This window comes from Lytechinus variegatus, chromosome 2, assembly GCF_018143015.1.
Source record: "Lytechinus variegatus isolate NC3 chromosome 2, Lvar_3.0, whole genome shotgun sequence".
NCBI classification, from domain to species: Eukaryota; Metazoa; Echinodermata; class Echinoidea; order Temnopleuroida; family Toxopneustidae; genus Lytechinus; species Lytechinus variegatus.
Window position 1 is genome coordinate 79302423 of NC_054741.1, and position 12117 is coordinate 79314539.

Here is a 12117-nt window from a genome sequence, read left to right on the forward strand (position 1 = left end):
GAGAGAGAGAGAGAGGAAGAAGTTCCACCACCAAGAATAAACTTAAAATAGGGGGATAAAGGAAAGGAAAATGTGGAGTAAATTTGATATTATTTTCAAAACATACTGTCACAATCTTTCAAAAAAAAGCTTTTTTATAGCAAGAGGGTGACAAATTTTGTTCGCTCGCTCGCTTCAATCGCTTTCAACTTTTTTGGCAGAAATTTTGTTCTATATGCCATGCTTGGCCCCTCTAAATTTTTGGCTCATCATGCCATTGACATAGCCAATTTGGATATAACAAAATTAAAGTCTGTGTTCAAGTTTTCCAAATCTTTTCAGAATATAATTAAGACTTAAATCATTCTTGTTGGCTAAAGAAAATAATACAAGGAAAATCCTAATGGAATAGAAATCAACCTTGTTATAAATCATTCCTTAGATTTAGCTATGTTTAAAGTGTGAAAGTTGTTGTCAAAATTGCAGTCAGATCTGTCAGAATTATTCCTTTCATCAAAGCACTATAATCTTGATCATAATCATTATTACTGTCATTATTATCATTATTATTAATATTGTCATCATCATTAGTCATGATTACAATTTCATCACTGCTGTTTTCTTTGTTACAATGTGATGATAATTCTTAATAATGATGATTTAACAATTACAATTGATGACACAGCTAGTACACAATACTGCTGTTGCTACTGTTACTGGTGACTGGTAGTTTTGATCATTAGTGTCATTAAATATACAGAACAATTGAAACATTTATAATTACTTATATAAAACAAATGAAAGTACAAAATACAAAATGCCTTGAAAAAGCCTTGAAAATGCCTTGAAAATGCCTTGAAATTTCAAGGCTCAAAATCCTCAAGGCCAAGGCCAAGGCCCTCTCAAGGCCAAGGCTTGAAAGTTCAAGGCCAAGGCTTTGAAAAAATAGGCCTTAAGGCCAAGGCCGAGCATCAAGGCACTACAACACTGCTATGTAAGACGATGACCTAAGGGCTCTAGTTGATGTATAAAAAGTAAACAGTTTGCGGGATACTCAGTGTTTGTAAACAATTAAGAGTAATTTGAACATTATTCTCCATTCCCTAAGGCCAGTGTAGTGAATTAAGAAGTAGTTTGGAAGGATGATCTCAAGAGACCTGTAATGTTGATTGTGTTTAAAATCAAGCTGACCCAATCCCCATTGAATCAGTAATTCAGTATAGTGGAATCAAGATTTGGAAAGTTAGTTTAAAACCGTGTTTCAATAATAATATCAAAGCACCAATATTCAAAGATCATATCTAAAAGAGCAAAAGGTTCAGGAAATAAACAGATTTCCTGGATAAATTGTACAGGGTACTCTCATAGGGTTATCAACAACTAACAGAGCAATTGGAGGTGTTTCGGTAGAGACGCAATAAAACCAAATTCTGTTTCATTAAACACACCCCACTTGGGGGGGGGGGGTGCTAGCAAAAGGTTAACAGACAAACTCACCTCAAATTTTCTTTCAAAGTTCTCAAATTCAAATAATCTTGCTTGGTAACCTTCAACTATTGGATCTGTATAAATGATAACAGGAAACAATTTCTCTTGTGAAATCTGATACCTATAAGGCTGGGCTATTTTGATGCCTGAATAGATTGGATGGGAGAGGGGCCCACTGCAATGATCTCAGCCATTTATCAACCGAATTAACCAAACATTATGTACACATAGCTAATCACATAATCTTCAGGAATGCACTCGTAAGTTCAATTTAATATATTTTTTTACATCGGCATCATTAATTATGCAAATATGAAAAAGTTTCACAGAATTCCAATGTTTTATATTTTCTTGCACATTTTGAACCACTCCATTTTTCAACTTTGTAATGAACATGAATGATTAATAATCAAGGGTGTGTATTTCTTTGTTTTTAATTGTCTATGGTACTTTTCTATTTTGTAATTTCTTTATTTTCTTCACTGTTTTATATTTGCACAATTTATCAACAAACCCACAAATAATTTCATACAATGAGAGACATGGGAAAATAATTTGAAACAACAAATTTCACAAAACCACAAGATGTGCAAATAAAGTATGAAACACATGTATACAAATACAATATAACTCAAGAGGACCTTTTCATGAAAGTTGCAAGCAATGACAGATGTCCTTGTCCAACAGTCACTGTATTAACCGTCACAAACTTGTGCTTCTATGCTTATCACAGAGCTGCCAAGTTGTATTTTGCATTTTCAGTATTCTTATCCCCCAAAATCAGTATTTTGACCAAAAAATCTGTATTTTTACCATGAGATAAATATGCATGCATAATGGCAAAGTTCGATCACTTCTTACATTATTTTGCGCCCCACACCGTCGCACACGAGACCGAAAGCTTCAGTCTAGATTTTGGTTGTTCCGCTGAACTGCGTTGGCTCACTCACCAATACATAGACTGAAGAATTTGGAGGCCCGTACGTACAGATAACGTATTAGCAATAACGTTAGATCTAACATTCGACGGAAATCTGATTTTTTTCCGATCATTTTTTGCAAATAAAATTATAAAATGTCACATTATGAAAAAGAAAGTGCATCCATATTTACGGGAAAATGTATGAAATTCAGAAATATTGTACCTTAGACCGCAGTTACTGCTAATTCGTTTCAAATTATGATCGAAACATCATCTTCGATCCTTCCGTCGGTCAATGTAAGTTGCCATCTTGGATGACGTCATCATCCTTACAGACGTATTTACCAGTCGCAAAATATCGCGATTCGAGCCGCTGCTTTGCGCTTGTCAACTACGTACGTGCGTGCGCTCGGAACTTGTCACCCGCATTGATTCGCCAGGATATCGAAAATTCTAATCGGAAAGCCTTGATGAAAGCATAACTCATTGAACGTAGAGGGCAGCAACACACAGCTGCCATTTTTTTTCATCTCCGCCCGAAAGCTCCCAGATGCTATAGTGGGGCGAACAATACCTTTTCTTCTCTAATCTGTTTTTTCCGTATTTTATCATGAAAAAGCGTACTGCCGTATTTTAAATTGATTTCCGTATGAAATACGGAAAAATCGTACTACTTGGCAGCTCTGTTATCACACACCAAGGAAAGTTCTCAGATATAACAACTTTTTCTGTCAGACAACAAACGTTGATGACCCCCGATGAAGTAAGGATTAGATCTTGGATTTGATTCATCTTCCCGGGGGTGGGGGGGGTATGTATGAATTTAAGGGTAAACTGCTACTGACTTGCATCTGGAGTTGACATTGTCTTTGGAATCCTGGAATTGAGGGCTTCCTTGGCTGACACAAAGAATACTCTGTCCTTGGCTTGTGCTTCAGTCACAACCTTCAGCTCTTCCACTAAGAATTTGATATCTCTCTCCAAATGCTGCCTCTTCACCTGTTGGAATAAAACCACAAGGACACTAGCATGTAAAGGGGAATCCAACTTTGGTAACAAGAGGATTGTGTGAATGCAATGTGCATTGGAAACAGTAACAGTGCACTTTAAATATTATCTGGATAGTTGTCACTACCCAAATGTCTGATAATAATGTGAATGTAGTATGGTCAACATTGCTATTTCATTTTTTTTTAAATTCAATTCTATATTCAATTCCCTAAAACAAAATACAAAGCAATATAAATCAGATCCAAATTTACAGATGAGAATTCTTACTTCATAATTTTTTTTTCTTTTTATAAAATTGAATATAAATGGAAATGAGCTTCATTGCATTTGATTCCTTCATCCTAAAGAAAGCTCTAGTTGATTACTGGGAGAAGTATCAATAATATCTGCATTTTCAACATCGACATCATTCCCATTTCGAGCATGTAAGATGATTCTATTCAACTTCCTGTAGTTTTTTTTTAAATTGTCAAGGTAGTTTAATTTGTTTAAATTGAGTTTTGTTACTTACTGCTTCCATATATTCAGGTTCATTAGCAGAGGCATCCCACCTATTGTTTAGGATAAAGATGTTGGGTTTGGAGAGTTTTTCACTCACTTTGTGGAAGAAGCTTTTCTCCTGCAGAAAAAAAAGAAAGAGAAAAATACCAAAGAAATATTATTTAAAACTACTCATAATTGCACGTAACACATAATGAAAAAATAATGACTCTTTATCATAGAAGTAAAATGCTGTGATTATGAAAAAAAAATGTCCTCTCAAATTATGTTTTCTGTTTCTGTTTAGCCTTTAATGAAAAAAAATCAATAACAAGAGAAAAGAATGTTCAAGAAAGACATGGACATATTAATGAAAGCTTTCAATACAAAAACCAGCTGAAATTAAGCTTTGATATATTTTCTAGCTTGACCTATATACCAGAATGCACTATTCCAATACATAAAAAAAAACAAAGCATTAAACCAGGAATGTAAATACCAACAAATGTGAATAAACAACTACCTTCACTGTATTAATTTTTTTTGCCCATACCATGGCAAAAATACATCTTCATGTCAAAGTCAACGCTGATATGAGAAGTTAGGGTGTTTAATGTAAAGCACTAAGAGAAATATTAATTGGTGCTGTATAAATAATGAATTATTATTATTATTATAACTTACAGTAGTTAGACTGAGTGAATTAATGATAGATAGAATCTTACTGTTCTCATAAGGGTAGACTCTGCATTCAATACCAAGACGAATACATCTGCATCCATACAGTGAGTGTTGATCCATTCATCAAGATCTTGCTCCACATCTATTCCAGGACTGTACACATTGAGAAACAAGGAGAAATGGACAGAGAAAAGAGGAAGGGAGTGTGTTAAGGTGAAGAAAGAATAAACAAGTGTAACTGACTTTTAAAACAACTCCTGTAAGATGAATGACTTTTCAAAAGGAGCGAGAGAGAGAGAGAAAAAAAAACCCCCCAATTCATTTGATTACAAATCCTTAATTCATTGACCTCTAATGACACAAGGGAAAAAAAGATTTTGATATATTATAAATGGGTTTATCCAGTCAATTCACTACACTCTTGATTATATTACATACATATATTTATTTAGTATTGTTTTTAATACTGATATGGAAAATAAATACCAATATAATCTTTGACCTTGACTATTTAAGGAAACTTGTTTTTCATTAGTGATATCCAATAATCATCTCATATAATTTTCATTTGATTTGATTAAATATTTATTTTTGTCAAAAATTTTCTTAACCCAGTTGCCAATTTGATATTGGCATGGTCTCAAGGATCTAAATTTTAGGTTCCATGACAATTGCTCTGCTCTAAATTCTACCCACTAATTGAATAACCAACTTCAACCCTGGGTTTAACACTATACCCTACCTTTAAACCCTATTGCAACCAACCCTAACCCGGAGCAATCGTTGCAGGAGTAAATGTGTCACACAATCACAGCCATCTTGTTGCTTGCCCAATTTCTTTCAAACTTTCACCATTCAATTTTACTTATTTATCCCCAAAGAGGGGGGGGGGGATACTTTTCTTTTCAATTTTCTTTCCTTTTGCCAATTTTGGGTCGTGTATTCCTCATCTGATCCTTGCTTTTAGCTGGTCCCCATGAAATGGTCCAACAAAAATGGAACAATTTGTTGCTGACCCCTCCACCTTCAAGATCTGTCAATTATATACACCAGTAATTTTTCAGACAGCAACCAAGTCTACTGGTAATCAGAGGTGGTATTGAGTCATCAAGATAATGTACTTAATGTCTTGCAGCAACAAAGCATAATTATTATGTGGAAGCGTCGTGGTGTAGCGGTTCTGACTCTCGCCTTGTAATCAGAGGGTCGTGTGTTCGAATCCCACCATGGCCTAGCGTCCTTTGGCAAGACGTTAATCCACACTTTGCCACTCTCCACCCAGGTGTTAAATGGGTACCCGGTAGGATGTGAAAGCCTATATGTAGTATGCCTAGCAATTGAGTCTTGGAACTCTTGTTGGAATGCTCCCCAGGGAGTGGAGAAGGTGCATACATTGTATGCGGGCATGCAAGGATCCGATGACCGGGGTAATAATATGTCTGTAAAGCGCTTAGAGACGTCGTTCTGATGTATTAAGCGCTATATAAATGCGGAATATTATTATTATATATATTATTTAGTACATAAATGTGACATCCAAATTGGATGAAATTTCAGTCTCAACTTAAACGTGGCAGGAGCAAATATCCCGTCATCTAGCTTGAAATAGAAATTGTACCTGTCAAGAAGGACAACATCATTCATGAGAAGATGGCACTGAGTCCGTGGCCAGAAGATGTGAAGGATACTACTCTGTTGACAATCATCATGATCTCGTTCTCCTGCAAGTGCATGGGCCAACTGACTCACAGACTATAAGAACAATATTTTGAAAATAAGCTGCTATGTTCATTCATTACTAAACTAGTGGTAGGTAAGAATTTCCATAAAATGTAACAAGATTTTAGAAATGCAAGATCTATCATTGAAACACATATATTCTTATTTTGATTCACTTGCGATGGATAAAAAAAAATGCAAGAGGGTTGTTTGTATAATATCCCTATTTTCATTTAAAGTCCTGATGTGAAAAAACATTTAAGAATAAATATTAATTTACATGTATACAGCTTGATGTAAAAAAAAATTAAGAATCCAATATCTAAAGCAGAAACCCCGAAATTACAAAATATCAATGGGGGGATTAATAATTTAATTCTTCATAAATGCATAAATACATATATATATGTTACCATGGCAATGCAGTAGTTCATTCAACAGGATTTTCCTCTTATTTATTGTCATATAATACCAAGCTTGTGATGGCAATTCAGCACAAAACGCATTCAAAGGATGCACCAAACCCACAGTACTTTGATTCCTACATAAACCTTGTTTATTGTTTATCAGGGTATAGTAACACACCCAATACCCCCCCCACCCAACAGTGGAAATCAATCCTGGACATCAAAAAATTACATAGCCCAAACAGGTACACATGTGAAATGGTTTATTTGCATAGGAGTGCAGAGGATACACCATTATCGGACAGAAAAGGTAGTCTTAAGCCTAGTACTCACAGTTATACTCATTTTCTCCGAGCTGTTCTGTCTGCTCATGTAACCCTCTTGCCCTTCGCATCCCTCAACGCACAGAAAGCAGTCTGTGGTGTGGCCGATACCAGAGGGTAGCACCTTATCACGTAACATTGCATTAATTACTGTACTCTTGCCGTTACTCGTTCTGTAAAAAATAAAAAAATCCATTCATTGACCTGATTATAAAGTTCATATTTATTGCAAATAACATAGAGAATACATGTATTAATGAGAATGTGCAGTCAAGTTTTGTTTCCAATACTTGTTAAGGGTAGGGTTTCACACGCCAATACTTGTTAAGGGGTGCATTTTCAGAATATGGAAATTGCGTGTTTAGGGTGCTTTTCGAGACCCCATGGTCGCGCATGGTATCCACTCGTCAATGGAAGTGCCCCCCCCCCCCCGGGAGGTGGACCCTGGAGCATTCATGGATGAGTGTCTATTTACAATTAATTGTATTTTTATTGTATTTCTTTCCAAACTTATACCTGTTAATTGTCACAGATTGTATTTTCTATCACATATAGGGCAAAGGCTATCCATACAAACACTAATATTTCCTGCTGATGTGAATTACATAGTCTTTTGTAATTTGCAAGTATCCACAAAAGGCATTACATACAGGTAAATCTATGATTTCAGCAGTGGTCAATGTAATGATCATTACATTTAGTCAATGTAATGATGTCTATGAACATATTTTAGATTTATCAGTATTTTAGTACTTGGAAAAAAATGCTTGAAAATGATTATAAACAAGGTACAAACAAAAGATAAAATTCAGCATAGTCATTAAATTCTACAGTTAACCCTAAAAATATGGGGTGGGGTAGATCTGATTCAGCCACGACATTTTTCAAGATGAATTATTAATGTGAGGTCTCACTCTCACCACAACATTTATGAGCAGGGACTTTTTCTTCTATCTTGAGTCCTGCACATTGTTTCAAGACCAAAAATTGGGGTTTCAATGTTAGGAATGATTTTGTACTAGGCTATTTTGTACCATCTTATACCTATTGAATCAGCCCTCCTCTCCCAGTTATTTATTTTATAAACAAATTACAACCATGGCTTTATCAATAAGAACTTTAAAATGTCCGTTTTTATATCAAGACCATTGAAATGTACATGTATATCATTACAATGTTCTTTATTAATGTAATAGTCTTTATTTTCATTACAATCCATTTGTATTATTTGCCCCATCCCCTCAACTATTTAATCTCACCTGCCGAAGAATGCTACTTTCATATGATCTCTCTCCAGGACATCTTGGATTCCTCTAACCTGGTTACTGAATGCTTCTACTTTACTCAGCTGTTCATCAGATACTACCTGCGAAGCTGAAGATATTCCTGAAAATCAAACAAACAAAGAAAATTAAGATGCAGTCTCATAAACTATAATAAACCCTGATAATAGCAATGTGCCATTCTCCTTTCCCAAACAAACCATACCTCTGTGAACTTTGACCCCACAATAATAAAGTCAATGTACCATCTCAAAGCATTAACTTGAGACTAGCACTATATCTGACCCCATTTACCTTTCAAATTCTCCTCCAAATCACCACTATGAGAAAGCAAATGGTCGCATACATGCAAACTTTTTCATCATCATCATTTTCATCGTCATCATCATCATCATCATCATCATCATCATCATCATCATCATCATCATCACCACCATCTTATCTAATACAGGAGTGAACTGTTGATCTTCTGTTCATTGACTAAGTCATGTACTGTCAAATATACATGATGCAAAAAATGGATGTCAGGGTACATCAAAATATCTTTTAAGCCAGAAATTATAATCTATTAAACCAGTCTCAAATTTGACTAGATTGCATGCTGATAGGAAAGATTAAAACAAGGAAAAGAAAATCAAAGACATCGTGACAGCTTACACAGCTGAAAAAAACTGGTAACATTGTTTGGGGTGCTATGACATTGTCTTTATAAATACGGATGAAACCCTGGAAACATGTTAGCTTTTGTGAGAATAGGAAAATGAAATGGTAAATTGCCAATTTGACTGCTGCCAACTCGTCCACTCACCACATGGTCTACTTTCATTTAGTCCACTGCCATTCCGTCCATCAAAAATTCGTCTAACAACCATTTGGTCCAATAACCATTTGGTCCAATCATCACTTTGTCTATCACCATTTCCTCTCATAACCAGTTGGTCTAATATCCATTCCATTTTCATTCATTTTTGCACAATCAACACTTAATTCAATTAGACCAAATAATATATAGACTAAACGGCTATCGGACCAACTGGTTATTAGACAAAATGGTGAGTGGACGAATTGGCAATAAACCATGTGTGGATAGTAGATGAACTGATGGTAGACCAAATGATAGTAGACGAGTTGGAAATTTGGACGAATTGGCATCAGACGAATTGCAAATAAACCAATAAAAGTACCAAATCAATGAAAATTTGAGAAAAAGTGAAAAAGAAAATAAGTTATGATCATTTGAGTGTTGAGATAAGCAACCGAGATGTCAGTTATACAACTCCCAATAATTGTTGTACCTGTACATATTTTCTTTGTCACTTTCATCGAGTCTATCCATAGATTAGGTGTTTTATTTCTTAATTATTGTTTTTATGGGAGGACATATGTAATAAGGGTTCTATAAACGGACAAGAATTCCAATCATAAGAATGAAAGTGAAAAAAAAAAGATGTTTTGGGTAAATTAGTTTTGGGGATTACTTTCAGTGCACTACACAAAGGGAAGAGTTGGACTTATGTGACATCACAAATCTTGTTGCACTGCCAATGGGAGAAATTCCATAGTTGACCTTTGAATGCTCACAACTTTCTTATTTGTCAAATTATTCTAAAACTTCCATCACTTTTTTTTCTGTTTTCATACAAGTTGACTTGTTCTAAGAGTTTCAAATTTCCATGAATATTAAAATGGTAAATTTGGGGTAATTATGAGACCTAGATAGAATAAATTGCCAAGATTTTACTTTTCTTCTTTCTAAAATCTACCCCCCCCCCTACCACATTATAGAATTTGAACTCTTACCATCCAGGAAAGTGTGGCTGTCTATGATGTGACCTGATACCTCCTTGTAGATTTCATTAATCTTTCTTTTGGCATCAACAAACAGTCTGAGTGGGGTACTGGTACGACCGTCTTCTGGTCTAGCCATTGCGCTGGGCCTGCGACCATATCCGTTGTCCATGGTACACAAAATATGTAGGATGAAAGACCTGTGCAACATGTACATATAAGAGATATTAAAGTATTACATGTATTTTTTCCCAGCAATGCCCAACGGAATTTAGCGGAATGACCCAGGGCATAAATTAATTGACGGCCAGGCCGTCAATGCCCCTATAACTGGCCGTTATGCCTTTACAAAAAAATGATCAATTCATGGCTAAAAAGGCCGTGCCCTTTTTCTAACTGGCCGACGTGCCCTTTTTTCATAACTAGTCATGCCCTTTCTCAGTGTAATATAAAAGTTTACGAAGTTCTCCCATATTTCACAAGCAAAAATACAGAAGAGAGAGAGAAAAAAACAATGTTAACAACTTCACTCAGTTCAAACTGCAAGCCATTTTCCATGATTTTGTTTGATCTACAAACAGACACACACACGCAAAGTCAGCATACAGTGTACATGTACTAGCTGCTGCACGTGGCCTGGCCTGCCTGTGTGGTAGGCTTGCATGATCGGAGGAGATTTGCAAAGTTTTTGCAAACTCTGAAACAAAGTGAACAATCTCACATGATTAACAATTTTTCCAACAGAATAATCACAAAATTGGCAGGAAATCTTTATAATCACATGTATATGAATTCTCAGATTAATGATTTGGTGATGTAGTCGGAGGAGCAAGTTAATTGAGTTTTCATTACTAGATGGTCTAGATCGTCTAGTTGTTTCAGCTTTTGGTTTTAGTCTTCTTGTTATCAATGCGAACACGGACAAGAAGACACGATAATGGGAAGAGTAGGGCTGGGACTAAAACCCGGGTACCCGGATCCCGCCCGGAAGCCTCGGGTACCCGGGCAGAAAAATCAATACCCGATACCCGAAAATTGCTCACCAGTATAACGTACATTTGATTTGTATTGCGTAGTGCAAGACATGATTGTAAATCATCACAAAAGTACACAAGTCTCATTTTGAATCTCACTAATTACCCTCGAAATATCCATAAATATACTAGTTTTTCAAGTGATTATGTGACCAGGATGTATCAATCGTCGCCATGTTTCTTTTGCAGCGCAGTGACGTCATCCAGCCACTGAGACGCAAGCCAATTTATAAATGAAAATAGTAAGCATGTGCATTGCAAGCCTCAGCCCCACGCAGTATTCCGTCAAAACAAGTCTGCAATACTCTATCACCTCGTACCAAAATCTACCTAGAATTCCACTTTCATTTATTTCATATGAATTATGAAAGGTATTCTCAGAGGATCTATTTTCTCACCGATACCAAACAGGTAAGCAAATTTGATCTCTGGGTTTCGGAGCATACGAGGCGCCAGCCAATCACTTTCTTGATACCATTTTCAGTTCATCATAAACCGAAAATGGTAACACGATCGTGATTGGCTGGCGCATTTGACGCTCCGAAACCCGGAAATCAATTGACTTTGTTCACGTAGCGATAGATTCTACAAACTCACGAACACGATTTAATATCGACGCTACTTCGTAAGATTTTGACAGAAAAGCAAGAAGTAATAACAATTTGCTTACCTGTGCGATATCGGTGAGAAAACAGATCCTCTGAGAATACCTTTTATAATTCATATGAAATAGAGAAAAGTGGAATCCTAGGTCGATTTTGGAACGAGGTGACAGGGTATTGCAGACATGTTTCGATGGAAAACTGCGTGGGGCACAGGAGACTTGCTTTTCCTTCATTATTCCTTTATTTCTTCTCCATTCATCTAGAGCTTTTCTTTGTCTCCTTCAATATTTATTTCACCCATTTGTTCACCATCCCTTCCTTACCTTTTCATTCTTTATTTCCTTTCTTTATATTTTCCTTCCTTTCTTCTTTTATAATTATTTTCAGTGATTCCTTT

General features: G+C 35.8%; 1 protein-coding gene across 1 annotated transcript in view; it reads right to left on the reverse strand.

The window, feature by feature from the left end:
- Window positions 1–12117, reverse strand: part of LOC121409172 (mitofusin-2-like) — a 30414-nt gene that overhangs the window by 15878 nt on the left and 2419 nt on the right. Inside the window, exons 2-9 of the mRNA XM_041601019.1 lie at window positions 10094–10281; window positions 8270–8396; window positions 7021–7183; window positions 6180–6313; window positions 4606–4714; window positions 3912–4019; window positions 3235–3388; window positions 1477–1541 (exon numbers count right to left, since the gene is read on the reverse strand). Coding sequence (XP_041456953.1) covers window positions 1477–1541; window positions 3235–3388; window positions 3912–4019; window positions 4606–4714; window positions 6180–6313; window positions 7021–7183; window positions 8270–8396; window positions 10094–10281 — 1048 coding nt within the window. The remainder of the gene's footprint in view (window positions 1–1476; window positions 1542–3234; window positions 3389–3911; window positions 4020–4605; window positions 4715–6179; window positions 6314–7020; window positions 7184–8269; window positions 8397–10093; window positions 10282–12117) is intronic.